Raw genomic sequence first — 16,171 nt, 5'->3', positions numbered from 1 at the left:
AAAAAAGCCCTGAAAAACCCCAACACCAAGAAAAAACATGAGTCCTGAATCAAAAAAGCAGAAGTGCTATTTTCTATCTTTAAAACACCTAAAAATTTGGGAAAGACATTCGCTTCTTGTTTACCACTCTAGTTTAAAGTCTAAGAGCTGAAAACACATAAAATGTCCTGGGGTGAACACTGGTGCATGGTTTTTATGAATTGAGGACAAAGGTGGTTGACCTAAGACATTAAAAAAACACACATGCCCACAGGAGAGCACCCCACTGCCCCTCAGTTTCCGTGGAAACTCCCATCAGCATCAACTTAGCCATGGCTGATAGTTAACCTCATTAACCGAGGGTCTTTCTTTATGTGCTTCTTTGTCATCTGTATATCTTCTTTTTTTTCCTCTCTCTCCGTTTTATTGAGATGGAATTGGCATATGGCACTGTAGAAGTTTAAGGTGTACGGCATAATGATCTTCCTTACACCTAGTGCAAAATGATGACCATAATGAGTTTAGTTAGCATCCATCATCTCATACAGCTACAAAAAAAAAAAAAGGAAAAAAATGAACTTTTAAGATTTACTCTCTTGGAACTTTCAAATTATGCAGCAGTGTTAACTGTAGTCACCATGTTATACATTATATCCCTAGCATTTACTTCTCTTTTAATTGGAAGTTTTTGTATTTTGTCCACCTTCCTCCAACTCCCCCTCCATTCTCCACCTCTGGTAACCACAGATCTGATCTCTTTTTCCATGAGTTTGGTTATTTTTCTTTTTTCTTTTTTTTTTAGATTCCACATATAAGTGAGATCATACGGTATTTGTCTTTCTCTGACTTAATTTAACATACTGCCTGCAAGATCCATCCATGTTGTCACAAATGGCAAGATTTCATTCTCTTGTGTGGCTGAACAGTATTCTGGTGTGTGTGTGTGTGTGTGTGTGTGTGTGTGTGTGAGAACACACATATACCACATTTTCTTTATCTGGCCATCTGCTAATGGACAGTTGGGTTGTTTTGATGTCTTGACTATTGTAAGCAAGGCTCTATTTTTCAATAGGTGTCTGTTCGCCTCCTTCTTGACCATTGCACTGCAAACCAAGCTGGTCTACCTGACCAGCATCCTGGAGGTGCTGACCAGAGACTTGATGGAACAGTCCAGTAACATGCAGCCTAAACTCATGCTAAGACGCACGGAGTCTGTGGTAGAAAAACTCCTCACAAACTGGATGTCCGTCTGCCTTTCTGGTTTTCTGCGGGTAAGTGTCACCTCCCTTGGTAGTGTCAGAGGTAAGACAATAGGTGGTTATTTTTAGCAGATGCTGATGTCTTTGCCAGGATAAGTCCTGAGCACTCCACAGTGTCAGCATTTAACCTCTTTTAGACATGGTCCTTCCTGGGAGCACGTGGAGGGGAAAATAAAATTGTTTTTGCTGTAACTGGCCTATGCAGATGCAGTTCATTTAGACGTTTTTCTCTTTTAAACAACTTTATTGTGGTAAGAACAATTAACATGAAACCTCCCCTCTTACCAGATTTTTAAAGGGTGCAAAACAGCGTTGTTATCTGTAGGCACAATGTTGTACAACAGATTTCTAGAACTTATTTATCTTGCATAACTGAAATTTTATACCATTGACTTTTGAGCCCACCTTGACATCATTAATTGACAACCAGAGCCCAGGAAATGTGCTGAGTGGAAGGGGTATTTCAGATATTGAAGAGAACGCAATGCTTGCAGGGTCTCTGAAGCATCTTGGAAATACCCATTTACCTACTAATACTGGAAGCTAATTAAACTCAGTTCTAACTAGTCATTCCACATTATTCCGTTTGTTTAGCAAGTCCCCAAAGAGCCACCCATCCCTTGAGTTTCCTTTGTTGGGGTTATTGCATGAATGTGGTTGTAGTCTGATTGAATCTTAAAATTATTTTTGAATGCCAATTTGGCGTGGATCCAGCGGGTAAGGAAGTGGGTCTTGGAGCCCACTGCCTGGTCTGCATCTGGACCCCGTCACTCACTAGAGGAGGCTTCCGCACCTATCTGAGCCTTGGGTTTATAGCCTGGAGCACTGGAAGAAGACTATCTTAGGGCCGCTCTGAAGCCTAGAGGAGAAAATGGAGGCAGTGGCTTAGCACCAAGTAAACACTCCATAAATGTTGACCGGTACTGTTCTAAAATATTAATAGGACAAGAAGAGTGTTCTGTTGAACCCGATCTTCGTTCAGCCCCTCTGAGGCCCCTGGTACAGAAGGTTCTTATCCTTCTTTAATTTCACCAGCCATCCAGATTCCAGCAAAACTGCCTAATTGTGTGTTTGTAGCTAGTTCCAAAATCTAATTAAGCTTTGAATAAGATACACTGCTATATGCCACAGGTTTTAACAGTGCTACTTAAGTTTAGATCCAAGAGCAGCACTTTAAATAGACTGTGCTTAGTTTAATGTTTAATGCAATCTTACAAGTAGATGCACAACATTTTTTTTTTTTTTTTACCAATGCCTTCCTCTCCCAAGGCACTACCCATTTATTAAGATTAATGAAATCTGCCTTATTTTCTGTTTACTTGGTATAAATCATCATACGCTTTGGGGAGGTGTTGAGCAGTTATTTCTGGGGTGAATATTTTCACTTCCCACCATCCTTGCTTCAGCCACAACTGCATCTAAACAGAGGCGGCAGGACCCACACCCAGTTCTGGGTCTTAGTCTTGGAAGTCAGATTCCTGCCCTACCAATGCCACTGAATCAGAAGCCCGGGCGGTGGGGCCCGAAAATGCACGTTTGCCAAGCTCCTCTGGGTAATTGTATGTGCCTTACATTTGAGAATCCTGGGGTAGTAGAAAGAGCACTGGACTAGGAGTGTTGGTTAGAAGCAGCAGGTTCAGGCTCTAAAGTCATCTCAGCCCCAGTTAGCTGTGTGTCTCTGGCCCTTTTCCTCTGAGCAACTGTTATCTACTCATGGAGTGAAGAGCCTAGTCACCGGTTTTAAATTTCTTCCCAGCTCTTTCTTGGGGGATCTTGTGGTTGGAGACTTGCCCTTGCTGCCCTTGAGCCTTAAATGGGTGAGATGTTCCAAAAATCTGGGCCCTAAGCCCAAACGGCTCCCTCAAGCAGAGGATTCTGGGTCAAGCTTTTGCAGTGCTGATTCAAGAGTATCTTGAGCACTTGAGATGGTGAGGGGTGGCACGCTTACCAGGAGGAAGTGACTGTGAGCCGGCCAGAGATGCTTTCAGTTTCTGTGGAAAAATTTCCTCTGGTGCAGGGGGTCTGACTTCCCACACCGGGTGCCCAAGGAGATGTGGGACTCGGACAGCCTTGGTCCTCCTGCCCTGTCCCACAGACATTTGCCTAGATGCCACTAGCTCTGTGACCTCCAGGTAACCTCCTCCTCAGAGCTTCCAGGGCTCTGTGAGTGAAGTCATAATACCAACTGTCTTTACTGGGCATGCCAGATATTATGTGAAGAGTTTTGCTTACTTTTCTCACTGAATCCTCTCATTTGATCCTGTGAGGTAAGGATCGTTATGACCATTTTGCACAGAGGGGGATTGGGAGCACGCGGAATGGATGTGCCTTCCGCCAGATCCCACAGCGGGCATGGGATGGCACCAGGGTTTGAGAGCTCCTAGCTACTACCTCCCCAGTGAGGCAGGCACCTTCTTATGGGCTTAGGGAGGATTTAGGGATGGATCGAGATCACAGGCATGAAAGCCTCTGGCTGAGCCAGGGCCAGAGTCTGGTCTCACAAAGGAAAGGAAGGTGAAGGGGCCGAGCTTAGTTCCCATCCCAGGAGAGGGAGGGTAGGCGTGGTCCGGTCAGATGCACTTGGCCACAGCCAGCCACCCGAGGAGCTGAGTGTTCCCTGTTCTGTAAGACACCTAAGCCCCCAGCAGGTATGACTGAGGACTCGTGTTCCCTAGTGACAGAGAAACTTCATGGTTTTCGAAGCTGGCCCCATATCAGAATCCCCTGGGAAGGTGTTCAAACCACAGATGCCCAGGCCTCGGTTCCAGACGTTCCGGGTCTGTGGGTCTAATGGAGGGTCCAGGCATCTGAATTTTTTATGGGAGCCCCAGGGAATTCTGGTAATGATCACCCAGGGTTAGAACCGTGGGTGTGGGTAACAGTATAAGACAAAATCTCACTTCTCTCAGTCTGGCTGCACTCTGGAGAATTCTGGGGAATTCCTGACTACAGAGCCAGTGGGTCTGTAGCTGCCCTTCCACACAGCCCGGCAGAGCCCACCTGGCCCCCAACTGCACCCTCGGTGGCCCATCCAGCCCACAAGGCTCACGAGGACACGCACCCCTGTCTCTGATGCGTGCTGGAGGGAAAAGGAGAAGTAGAAGTTCTGGGTTTGCAGTCGGGACATTACCCCAGAGCGCAGAGGGAAAGAGAAGAGAGCAGTGTGGTTGTGAACCACGAAATAAAGGATATTTCCCATAAGAATTAAAATGTCAGGTGCTAGTCCCAACGCTCTCCCCACCTGGGAAATTTTCGAACATTCCACCTCTGTCCTACACTAAGGAAGAGACTCAAGGATCTGTCAGCAGGGAAGAGAAAAGTGGTGACTATCCCACGCCAGCTGTGGGATCAGGGGAAAATCACAGCTATTCCGTGTGCCCCAGCTCCCCCTCTGTGCAAAATGGTCATAACGATACTTACCTCACAGGATTAAATGAGAGGATTCAATGAGAAAAGGTAATGGGAAAAGTGACAGGAAGCCAGTGGAGAGTGGGGTGGCAGAAGGGGGCCGAAGGGAGCCCTGGGACTGGGGAGGGCACATGTTCCTGCAGGGAGGGGCTGGGACAGGAGGTGGGGAGGGGGGGATGCCAGGAGTCTTACATGAGGTCTCCATTTACTTGGTCAGGGCAAAGCAGGGGAGAGAGCTAACGGAACCCTCCTTTGCAGGCTAGGCCGTGAAGCTTGGCTGGAAACGGGGCTTCCAGCCTCAGTCGCTTGGCTGGCTTCTTCATCACGAAGGGTTTGACTTCTGGCCCTAGCTGTCCCTCTTCCACATATTTGGTTAATGTCCGTTGATTGTAGACACTGATTACCTGGCAAGTGTGCTGCTGCCGACCCCGGGCTGCATGCTCTGGGCGGCTTCCGTGGCAGCAGAACACCCAAGCCTCCCCCGTGAGCTGCTCAGAGTCCACGCAAGTGCAGTGTGGCTACAGGTTTGAGGCATCTCATGAACCATGAGCGGGCGGGCCCCGGTCGAGGAGTAAGTGCCCATGGCAGAAGTTTGGAGACAGACGCCATCGGGATGGGCCGAATCCTGGTGACAAGCCTTCAAGCAATGGACTTGGCTCTGGTCCAGGGAAGGGAGCTCAAGTGCATCAGTGGCCGCGTACCAGCCAAGGTGCACAGACGAGGTGCCCAGGGGTGTCTGTGCACGCCCAGCTCTGCAAACCACAGCGAGCTGGCCGGGATGGCTGCAGGTTGTGATCACTAAAGGCCACTTCCTTCATTAGAAGCTCTTAACACCAAAAAGCATCCTCCTTGGCAAGTGTACAAAATGTTCTGACATTTATTCTGGTTACCAAGGCTAATTGTTGTGTATTTTTTAAAATGCCATTTATTTTTGGTTTGCTCAAAAAGGCAATTAAATAGGAATATAAACGAAGGTTAAACCTCCGCATCTACTCTAGGCATTAGCCAGCTGATGAGCATCAGTCTGCCATATAGAAGCTGAAACATAAAAGAACCATCCGCTGAGGATTTCTTGTTGCTGTTGACTGTAAATGCTGGAAGTCTATGCGCGGGCACGGGCGTGCGTGCATGTGTGTGTGTGCGCGCGTGTGCGCGGGCGCGCGCCTGCGCAGGTGGTGGGAGAGGCCACGTCTCCTGAGTTTTGCGCCCAATCCTGAGCGGAGCAGTGTGTATTTTTTTGGGAGTCTCATGTTGATTGTTAGAAAACATTGCCTCCTGCCTCCTGTCGCACTGCCATAAACTGAAACTTTAACTCTTTGGAAAGTACAGTGGCTTCCGCAGACAGCTGACTTTCACTTTTGTGTCTCTTCCAAGGAAACTGTTGGAGAGCCGTTCTATTTACTGGTGACGACTTTGAACCAGAAAATAAACAAGGGTCCCGTGGATGTAATCACTTGCAAAGCCCTGTACACCCTGAACGAAGACTGGCTGCTGTGGCAGGTTCCAGAGTTCAGTACTGTGGTATGTTCGCGATGAAGCCTCCCCCCAGCCCCGGAAAGAAGCCTGGCTGGGAGCTCGGTGGCGGGGTGGGGGCAGGGGGGTCACTTAAAACAAAGCGATATCATTCCTACTGCGGGAGGCCTCAGATGATGAGTTAATTAAAAACAGTAGTTGATAAAATATTAACACGTGTTCACATAATAGATTTTAATTACTTGGTTGGGGGGAGAGAATTGTAATGATGCCTGGGGTACTCATCAATTTCCAAAGATTTTAATATCAGGATAGCTTATAGCTTTTCAGCATCGTCAAAGGAAATGCAAAGCACTCCCTATTCAGCACTTATAATTGCAATCAGAATTTCTCAAACGGCTCTGCTTTGGAAGACAATGTGTGAAGATATATTTCAACCAAATTGAGGCCATCTTATTTTAGAACGATAACACAAGACAAATTCCACTGTGTTCCCCGTGCAATATGACACCCTTACTTTATTTTCATGGATTAGTTACAAATGTTTGGTGTCACGCACTTAATGTTCTGTGATCTCATAGATATTTTTAGAGGAACGCTGTAAATCACTACAGGAAGATGATTGCCTGGCTGCCGGAGGGTTTCACCCATTCGAGAACTTCTTTTCACCCATCCCCATCCCACCCCCACCCCCTTCCCTTCCTAAAGGAAGAGAGAGCAATTTCTTGCACATTCACGAATTGTAGAGAGAGGGCCAAGCGTGACAAGTGTCTCCAAAATTACTTAGGCATTTTCTGTGCTTTTCCGGTCATAGAGACTGGGGAAAGAGATCGCTGTCATTTGGTTTGATCCTTAGCCTTATGGAGACTCGGGGCTTCTTCACAATCTTGTTAGTGGAGGAGGAGGGAAAAAAGACAGTGGGGTTTTGGGATTACTCAGTAAGGGGGCTGAGTCTCCTGTGGCTTAGCTCTGGACGGCGAGACCCGTGGTATCATCCTAGAAGAATGCATTCCCTCATTGGAGAAGGCACCATGTCGCTGTGGGCTGTGTTATGGTTATGTGCTCTGGTGGGAGAATAGTCCACAGCAGCTGTTTCCAGTTCTAGGTCACTGCCAGATGTAGTTTACCCTCCGCTGAAGACAGTACCCTGCTCAGCCGCCATCCACAAGCCAGGAGCCTGAGTAGAAAGTTAACATTTCTTATGTTCTGATTTCTGTGTATATAACTGTCTATGGCCGAGAGGTGGTGAGGAGCAGTGGTTCTCAAACTAGCATGCAGCGGTGAAGAGCACAGACTCTGGCCGGGCACGCTTGCAATCCACCCCTGCCCATCTGTGTGACATGGGGCAAGTTTCCAAACCTCCCTGTGCCTCAGGTTCCTCGCCTGTAAAATGGGGAGGATGATCACTGTGCGGGTTTCATGGCGGCATCACAGCGGTTAAGAGCATTGACTGCCGGGCGCCTGGGTGGCTCAGTCGTTAAACGTCTGCCTTCGGCTCAGGTCATGATCCCAGGGGCCTGGGATTGAGCCCTGCATCGGGCTCCCTGCTCAGTGGAGAGTCTGCTTCTCCCTCTCCCTCTGCCTGTCCTCGTTTTGGCTCAGGTCATGATCTCAGGGTTGTGGGATCGAGTCCTGCATCGGGCTCATGGAACCTGCTTGGGATTTTCTCTCTCTCTCTCTCTCTGCCTCTGCCCCTCCCCCTGCTCTCATGCACGCACATGCTGTCTCTCGCTCTCTTTTTCTCTCTCTCAAAGAAATAAATCTTTAAAAAAAGGAAAAAGAAATGCAGATCCAGACAAACCAGTGCCTGGGTCTTCCATCGGGACTGATGAAATCAGAACTGCTGGGGACGAAGGCCAGGCATAGGCAGACATTTCTTAAACACCCCAGGTAGTACCGAGGATGTACAGCGTGCGTGGAGAGGGCCCCTGGGTATCTTGGAGAATGAAAGACAAACTTTGCATCAGGGCTTGTTGATACCTTTCCCTAGGATTGTTGGAGGACAAATGCAGGGCCTTGGTCCCACTCCAAAGATGTGTATGCTTTGACTTTGAAACATTTTGGAAGCCCCACAGATTCCCAAAGAGACATTTGCGAGTGTCTGTAGGTTGGGGGAATCACGTTCATGAAAATGTGAACCCCGACAGGAAGGAGAGGAAAGGAGAGGACCAGACTGGGAGTGGGGCAAGAAGTCCAATGCCTGAAGCCACTTTTAAGGTTTGAGTCCTTTTTAATGCTTTACATGGCAACACTTTTTCCGCCTTTCATTTTGAAACATTATTTCACAGTCAATTAAGACCATGTGTTTCAGATTTGTTAACTCTCAACTGTCATCAAAATGTTTCTTGATGTTGAAGGAATTCATGTTGACTCTTGGCGTCTTTTTTCCTTTATAGCCCCTGGGGAAAAGGCTAATGGGAAATTATGATTTTAGAAATCCAGATAAATCTTGCTTTTCAAATGCAGATTTGCCAGTAGACAGAGACTAGAAAAGGGGTGGGCCACTGGTTTCTAGGGGCCTTGCTTTAAAAATGATTTTTAATGCCTTTTATTGTACCTGTCCCAACCTGTTTCATGGTAGATGGTTATATTAGAAGCTCCAGAGGAGGCACATGATCTGGGCCATGCTTGTGTGACAAAATGTTAGCAGAAGGTCAATATAAAAAATTTAAGGTTTTTCATTTCCTTTCAGGCAAGTTCCCCCAGTCTTAACCATCATATTACAATTTGCTTCCTTCCTCCCCCCTTCCCTCTCCCCCTTTCTCCCTCCTCCCTCCTCCCCCTTTCCTCTCCCTCCTCCTTTCCTCTCCTTCCTCCTTTCCTCTCCCTCCTCCTTTCCTCTCCCTCCTCCTTTCCTCTCCCTCCTCCTTTCCTCCCTGCTTCTCCCTCTCCTTCCTCCCCTTCCCCCCCCCCCCCCCCCCCCCTTCTCCTCCCTCCTCCCCTCCCCCCTTTCTCCTCCCTCTTTCTCCTGCCCCTTTCTCCTCCCTCCTCCCTCTCCCCCTTTCTCCTCCCTCTCCCCCTCTCTCCTCCCTCTTTCTCTCTTACCTCCCTCCAAACCCCCCACCCCAGTCATGTATACCCAGTGGTTTACAATCCTGATTTTCTAAATTTGCCTGAGGTGGTTTATGTCATTGAAAACCAAGGTATGCTGAACAAACTCAATTCTGTGTGTGTGTGTGTGTGTGTGTGTGTAAATTCTTTCAAGGAAAGAAAAAAAATCAAGAGCAGCCACATTTAGTAACTTGAAATGCCAGACCCTGGTGCCATGACAGGGACACATTTAAAAGAGGCCCCAAACTCCTGTGTGGCTCGGTTCTCAGAAACATAGCACCTCACATAACAGCCTGAAAGTTAGGTTTCACACCTCTAAGATTAGGATATGTTCTCCCTGAGGTATGGGGTGTTTTCTAGAACATGAAGACATGAAGAACATGTAAGGAATGTACAATTCCTTATACATGAAATCATTATACTGACAAATGGGCTCGGAGAAGTAACCCTTCCGTGCATCCTGGGGGGAAAATTCCTCTGTCTTTCCTCAAATCTGAGCAAAGCTCCATACAGTCACACTTGCTCTACTATGGCAAGAACCCTCCTCCATCACGGCGCTGCAGGCTGGTGGTCGGTGAAGAGCCTGCCCTGACGTGATCAACCCCCGGAATGCCCGCATAGGGGAGGGCCTGCGCACACGCAGGACTCTGTCTTCCTCCAACATCAGGGGATTTAGATTTGACAGCTGGCCCAGGAATAAGCCTGATTGCTCCGTGGTTTTTCTCTCTTTGCAACATTTTAGGCAATGTTCGATTTCATTGCTGGAGAATCTCGGGCCGGCCTCATGTGCACCCTGTCTTGTGTTTCGAGGGTGATTTCAGAGCAGATGGCCTGAAACTTTGGGAGAGCTAAGGAAGGCATGAGCATTTCAGTTCCAGGAAAGTACACCACACGGGAGAAGGGACATGGGCTTCACTTTCAAGAGGAGATGAGAAAACCCAATAACTCGTAGCAAGTGTGCTGAATTAGCAAGAGAAGGTTGACTTATAATCAAAGTTAAGCGAGAAATGGTTTTTTGAACTCTTAAACCCAGGAAATGAGCCTGCCAATCTGCTGTATCTGAGAGATAGCATCTTGGCACCCTGGGAAACAGTGTTCTGACAAACATATTATTGCCCTCCTTCTCATATCTATAAGAAAGTCTTTAAGATTATTAGAAATTCTTAGAAAAAGCGCAGATACATGCCTGTGGAAATCTTTACACCTGCACTATGGTCTGTTGACGATTTCTGCCAGCCTGCCCCACTGGGTCTTTTTGCACCCAGTCGTTACATTTCGGGGACAGTCCTGTTGTTTAATATTTCCTCGGTAACAGAGTGCTCACTACCTCTCGTGAGAGTTTCACGTCTCCACGCTTCCTTGAACACAGCGGCTCTCCCCATCACTCCCCAGCTCCTTCTGTTCCATTTAGTTTGTCCCTTTCAGAAGATCCATTATCCCCATAATTAAACAACCCACTGTCCCGATTAAGTCATTCTCTGTTACTTCAATTACATCCCATTGTTCATTAAATCCTGATGTTTGCACTTCAGCAACCTTGTTTTTAATACTCCTAGCATTTGTGGAGAAACAGTGAAGTTAATTAACAATTCTTAGGATTTTTTTTTTCTTTTTCTCTCTACCATAGTGCAAATCATTTCCATTATGACTTGCAATAATACCGAAACCATTACTAACTTCATAGTTACTGTTCTGAGCTTCCTGATCAAAGAAGTGAAACCATTTTTTTATAATCATTTAGGTAAGTCATTCCCTAGTTGATGGCAAGCAGTGGAAAATGAAAAATTAACATTAAATGAGTGCTTGAAATGACTTTCCTCTTCATACCCTTTCTTCTCATACCCATAATCTTGGGATTAGAAAATAATTTAGTTACCTAAATACAAAGGTATTTAATTTCCTTCTTTATAGCTCAAATGTGACTTTATTACTTCATTGTTAAGGATCCTTATTTATACTTCTACTCCTCAGAGAATGGTAACTTGTATAGCAAATCGTGGTGGAGATAAAAGGCATTTTTTTCCTTTTTTTTTTTTTTTTTGACATTGTCAAAGTCAGCATTCCATTTGAAGTCACCATTGTCTAGAGCAGGGATCACCAAACAAGAACCTGTGGGCCAAATGTGGCCATGCGGTCTATTGTTATAAATAAAGTTTTATTGAAACGCAGCCATGCACATTCATTGACTGTTGTCTATGGCTGTTTTCCTGCTACAACTGCAGAGTCGAGTAGAGGTAACAGAGACCGTATAGGCTGCAGAGTCTTAAATAGTTACTATCTGGCTTTTTACAGAAAGTTTGCCAGCTCTTAATCTAGAGCCTGACATAATAAGAAAAAGAACTAGAATCTGCCCTCCCCCTAAACCCTAAAACCCCAAAAGCCTTGGCCCTCTTTCCTCTTTTTCTGGAGACACACCAGTGGAAATGCCTCATCACTCTACATCAGTCTGAAACTCATGGGCGTGCTTTGCCAAAAAACAAACTGTGACATATTCATATTAAGCCAAAAGTACTGAAACCAGTCATTTTGGGCTAAATAAGACAGATTCTTACTTGACTCTATCATGAACAAATGTTAGCAAATGCTAGCAAGTATAGAAATTTTATGACAGAAACTTACATTTGAGGAAATTCTCTCCATTAACTTAATTTTTTTCTTCAAGATGGAAAAGGCCTTCCTTCCTCATTATTCTGCTGGGGGGCAAGCAAAATTCCTTGATCCAGGAATCTTTGGGCTCTCTGTCTTTGTGGGAAGGAAAAGGAGGGGAGAGGGGATGTAGGGCAGCCAAGAGCAGCATTACAGGGGGCATCCGGTAGCCGTCCCAGGGCTGCCAACTCCAGCTTAAGGAAAACCTCAGCCCAGAAGCTTCTGAGCCTTGCACTTGCAGCTCTGGGCTCAGGCTGCTTCTACGAACCTCTGGAAGCAGTGTTTTTCTCTCTTACTCCAAACCCCCTCTAAATCCAGTTGGATATAAGAACCAGATTTTTTTTTCTCTCTCTCTCTCTTTTTTTAAAAAATTTTATTTATTTATTTGACAGAGAGCAAGAGAGCACAAGCCAGCGCGGGGGGTGAGGAGGTCTCAGAGAGGCAGAGGGAGAGGGGGACACAGGCTCTCTACTGAGTAGGACCCTGGGATCATGGCCTGAGCCGAAGGCAGATGCTTCACTGAAGGAGCCACCCAGGTTCCCCCAGACTTTTCTCTTGACCTTCATTTGGCTCTAATATGAAATTAGAAAAATATATTTTATAGGTTTTATTTAATGAAAGCAATTATTGGCCTAAGACCTTTTGTGATAAAGTGGCTGGCTTGTAATACATTCTTTTAAAATTACTTTCTAGGTATTATAAGACACCACAGAAAGGATGCAGCAACATCTCTGCCCTTACAAGCCAAGAAGGTGGTTGAGGAGTTAATAAGGTAGCTGGATCAGCCTCTCCCCACCAAAATGTGCAAAACGTATGGGGAAATGCCTCTTCCCCTGCCTTTGAGTCACCTTGCCAGCTCCCCACTCCCCCACCCACAGCCTTATTTTTTTCTATCTCCTTGATACCTTAAACCACCAAGCTGTGTGAAGGAGTGGTGGGCAAAGCCGCTAGTGAATCTGCATACTTGTATGTCTTGTACGTCTAGCTACTGTGTAGCTTAGTGCACGAGAGGTGTGGGGTTAGAGTCAGACAGTCGTGGGTGTGAATCCGAGCTCAGCCCCTTTACTAATGGGCTGTTAGTGACCTTGGGCAAGTCACCAAGCCTCTCTAAACCTGTTTCTTCATCTAGAAACAGGTGATCATAAAACCTAAACTTGTATGCTTGTTATGAGGTCAGAAAATAATCTATGTCAGATGGCTAGAGAAGTTCTCATCATTTATTTATAATCGTTTTTCTTGTCTGAGCAGATTTTGTCATCAACTGTAAGGTCTACTAAGCACAGTGTCCTCTCACCATTCTTCCTGGTTGGTGATTTACTGACGATGGGTGATACAGGGAGTTGATTAGCTGAATCGACTGTCATTAAAAGCTCGTGTTACTATTAGAAATGTTACCCATAATCCCTCCATCTGTGTGTTTACAATCTGCACACAGCATCCCACCAGACAGATGTGAACAGAAAACCACAGTGATAAATCTGAGCAACGACCTACCTAAAGGGCTGGTTTGTGACCTGCTTACAGAAGAACCAGGTCCTTCCCATTTGGTCCTTTCTCTGGGTTCTGGGCCATGCATCTTCCAAATACCCTTCCAAGAACCCTTCTGGGTAATAGGCACATTACTGAATCCGTTAGGATTCAGTTTTGCTGCAGGAAACAGAGACGCAAGCTACCTGGGGCTCAAGCAACAGGGAAGTTGATTTCTGTCCCACATGAAGTTCTGGGGTGGGCAGTCTGCTGCTGGTGGGTGCCTCTGCTCTGGGACATCCTCACAGACCCAGGCCCCCAGTCTCTTGTCCTCAGGCCACCTCATGGTCTAAAGTGTTTTCTCACCCCTCACGCAGCCTTCTTCCACATTCCAGCCAGCAGGACATCAGTAGGGCTGTAGGAAATGGGACAGATGGTCACCAGCTGTCTTTTGAGGAAGTTTCCCAGAGGCTGCCACAGAACACATCTGCTTAATCTCATTGGCCAGAGTGTAGTCACGTGGCCACAGCAGGCTGTGGTAGAGGCTGGGAAAGGTCCTCTTTCCTCTGGGTGAATGTGAGCTCCATAAAAATGCCAGTGGGTGGTACTTGCACCAGCCCACGGGGTCCTCCAGACTGAGTGCGTTCCACCGGGTTCCATGCCAAGCCAAGCCAGGGAGGTTCAGCCTCCTCTTCGAGGCTGTCTGCATCCACCCTGTCTGCTCTAAGAGCATTTATCAAGAATCTCAGGCAGACTGGGACTGCCGTTGGATGTTTATCACCTTTTTTTTTTTTTTAAGATTTTATTTATTTATTTGTGAGAGAGAATGAGAGACAGAGAGCACAAGAGGGAGGAGGGTCAGAGGGAGAAGCAGACTCCCCGCTGAGCAGGGAGCCGGACGCGGGACTCGATCCCGGGACTCCAGGATCATGACCTGAGCCGAAGGCAGTCGCTTAACCGACTGAGCCACCCAGGCGCCCTGGATGTTTATCACCTTGATTGGCCTTTTGGGTTTGCTAAAAGTATGGACACATCCTAGTGATGACCCTCAGCAGTTCTGTGATCTCAGACACATTTCTGAACCTCCTTCTGTCTCAGTTTCTTCATCTGTTAAGTGAGGCTAATAATAGTGTCCACTTCACTGAGCAGTTATTAAATGCCAGAGCAAGATTAAATGAATTAGCACAGCATGTAAGACAACTCCTAGTAAATGGTAAGTGTTCAACATGCTGTATGTGAGAGCTGACTATGATTATTAGAAACCTAAAACAGTGTTCTCGTCTTCAGTTTTTGTTTCCATAAATAGTAATGGAAACCCTCAGACGGCAGATGGTGATTTTGGAAGGGCAAGCACGGTTCTTCAAGTCCTCCACCCTCCATTCTACCCAAAGGAAGTGGGATTCTTTTTATCTAGACTTCCTGACCTAGTAGCCTGAATAAAAGATTAAGCTTGTTATTCACCAGTTAGAATTGAAGCCAAGTATGTCATGGTCCAGAGGCCTCCTCATGTATTGCTGCTCATGCAGCTCCTTTCCAGACCCAATTCAAATGTCCCTTCCTCCATGCAGCCTTCTCTGATTTCTCTCGCTTTGAAAAACTTCCTCTAAGCTAGAAGTAATCTCTCTCTGAACCCCTAAAGCATTCTACCTAACCTACTATTTTCTACCTGGTATTAGAATTCTTTGTATACATCCCACAGTTGTTCTATCAGTCTTCAAATACTTCCCAGTCAGAATCCGGGCTAGCTTTCTACTTTGTATATTCTACAATGCCCTGTTCACAACAGGTGCAAAGTAGATGAGTATCACTGAGTGAATTTAGCTACCTTAGCATCAACAAAGTGAGCTCTGTCAGGTTGGGTACATTCAGCTGTAAGTAAGAGAAAAACCAGAATGATGGTGCTTGAAATAGTAAGAACATGGAATTGCATTCTAGAGCAGAAAGTTGGGAGGTGAGCAGCCCAAGGCTGGTCCATCTGCTCATCTGGGTCACCATCTTTGTGCTCTTCTTCAGCCTCCCACCTAGTCACAAAACAGCTGCCACAGCTCCTAGCACTACACTTCCCTTCTGTTAGAGTAGAAACCCTTTCCCTTTCTATCTCATTGGCCAGAACTGGGTTACATGGCCATATACCACTAACCATATCTGTTGTCCCAGCTTTGTTGATACATTTATGCCAAAGAAATAGGGAAAGCCAGAGTTATTCAGGGACAGATTTCTGGAGAAAAGATCAGTATAGATTTTTGAGCACTTCAGCCTTTTGTGGGTATTGAAGACTAATTGCCATCCTATAGATTTGGACGTGCTTAGTTTACAAAACATTTTCATATTTTAAAAGGCAGGATCACCAAAGGTTTAAGAACATGGAGCTAGAGTGCCACATCTACCATTTTCTTGCTGGGTGATCTTGTGCAATTTCTATAACTTCTCTGTGCCTCAGTTTGTCATCTGTAAAATGGGAATAATAGAATCTATGAGATAAGGTTTCTGAGATTCTTACATACAAATACACAGACATACTTTACAATAGTGCTTGGCACACAGGAAGCACTCCTTAATTTGCTATTATTATGTCATTATTCAGTAACCTTGTCACTCCTTTTATTTATTTTTTTTTTTATTTTTTTTTTTTTTTAAAGATTTTATTTATTTATTTGAGAGAGAGAGAGTGAGAGACAGAGAGCATGAGAGGGGGGAGGGTCAGAAGGAGAAGCAGACTCCCCGCCGAGCAGGGAGCCCGATGCGGGACTCGATCCCGGGACTCCAGGATCATGACCTGAGCTGAAGGCAGTCGCTTAACCAACTGAGCCAGCCAGGCACTCCTACACTCTATTTAAAAGGAGTGACAAGGGCGCCTGGGTGGCTCAGTTGGTTAAGCGACTGCCTTC

At 46.1% G+C, this 16,171-nt stretch overlaps 1 protein-coding gene across 1 annotated transcript in view; it reads left to right on the top strand.

The window, feature by feature from the left end:
• Positions 1 to 16,171, top strand: part of PLXNC1 (plexin C1) — a 141,707-nt gene that overhangs the window by 98,373 nt on the left and 27,163 nt on the right. The window contains exons 20-21 of the mRNA XM_021687526.1: positions 1,052 to 1,250; positions 6,021 to 6,167. Coding sequence (XP_021543201.1) covers positions 1,052 to 1,250; positions 6,021 to 6,167 — 346 coding nt within the window. The remainder of the gene's footprint in view (positions 1 to 1,051; positions 1,251 to 6,020; positions 6,168 to 16,171) is intronic.

This window comes from Neomonachus schauinslandi, chromosome 5 (genome assembly GCF_002201575.2).
Source record: "Neomonachus schauinslandi chromosome 5, ASM220157v2, whole genome shotgun sequence".
Taxonomy (NCBI): Eukaryota; Metazoa; Chordata; class Mammalia; order Carnivora; family Phocidae; genus Neomonachus; species Neomonachus schauinslandi.
This window is presented reverse-complemented; position numbering and strand designations above follow the sequence as displayed.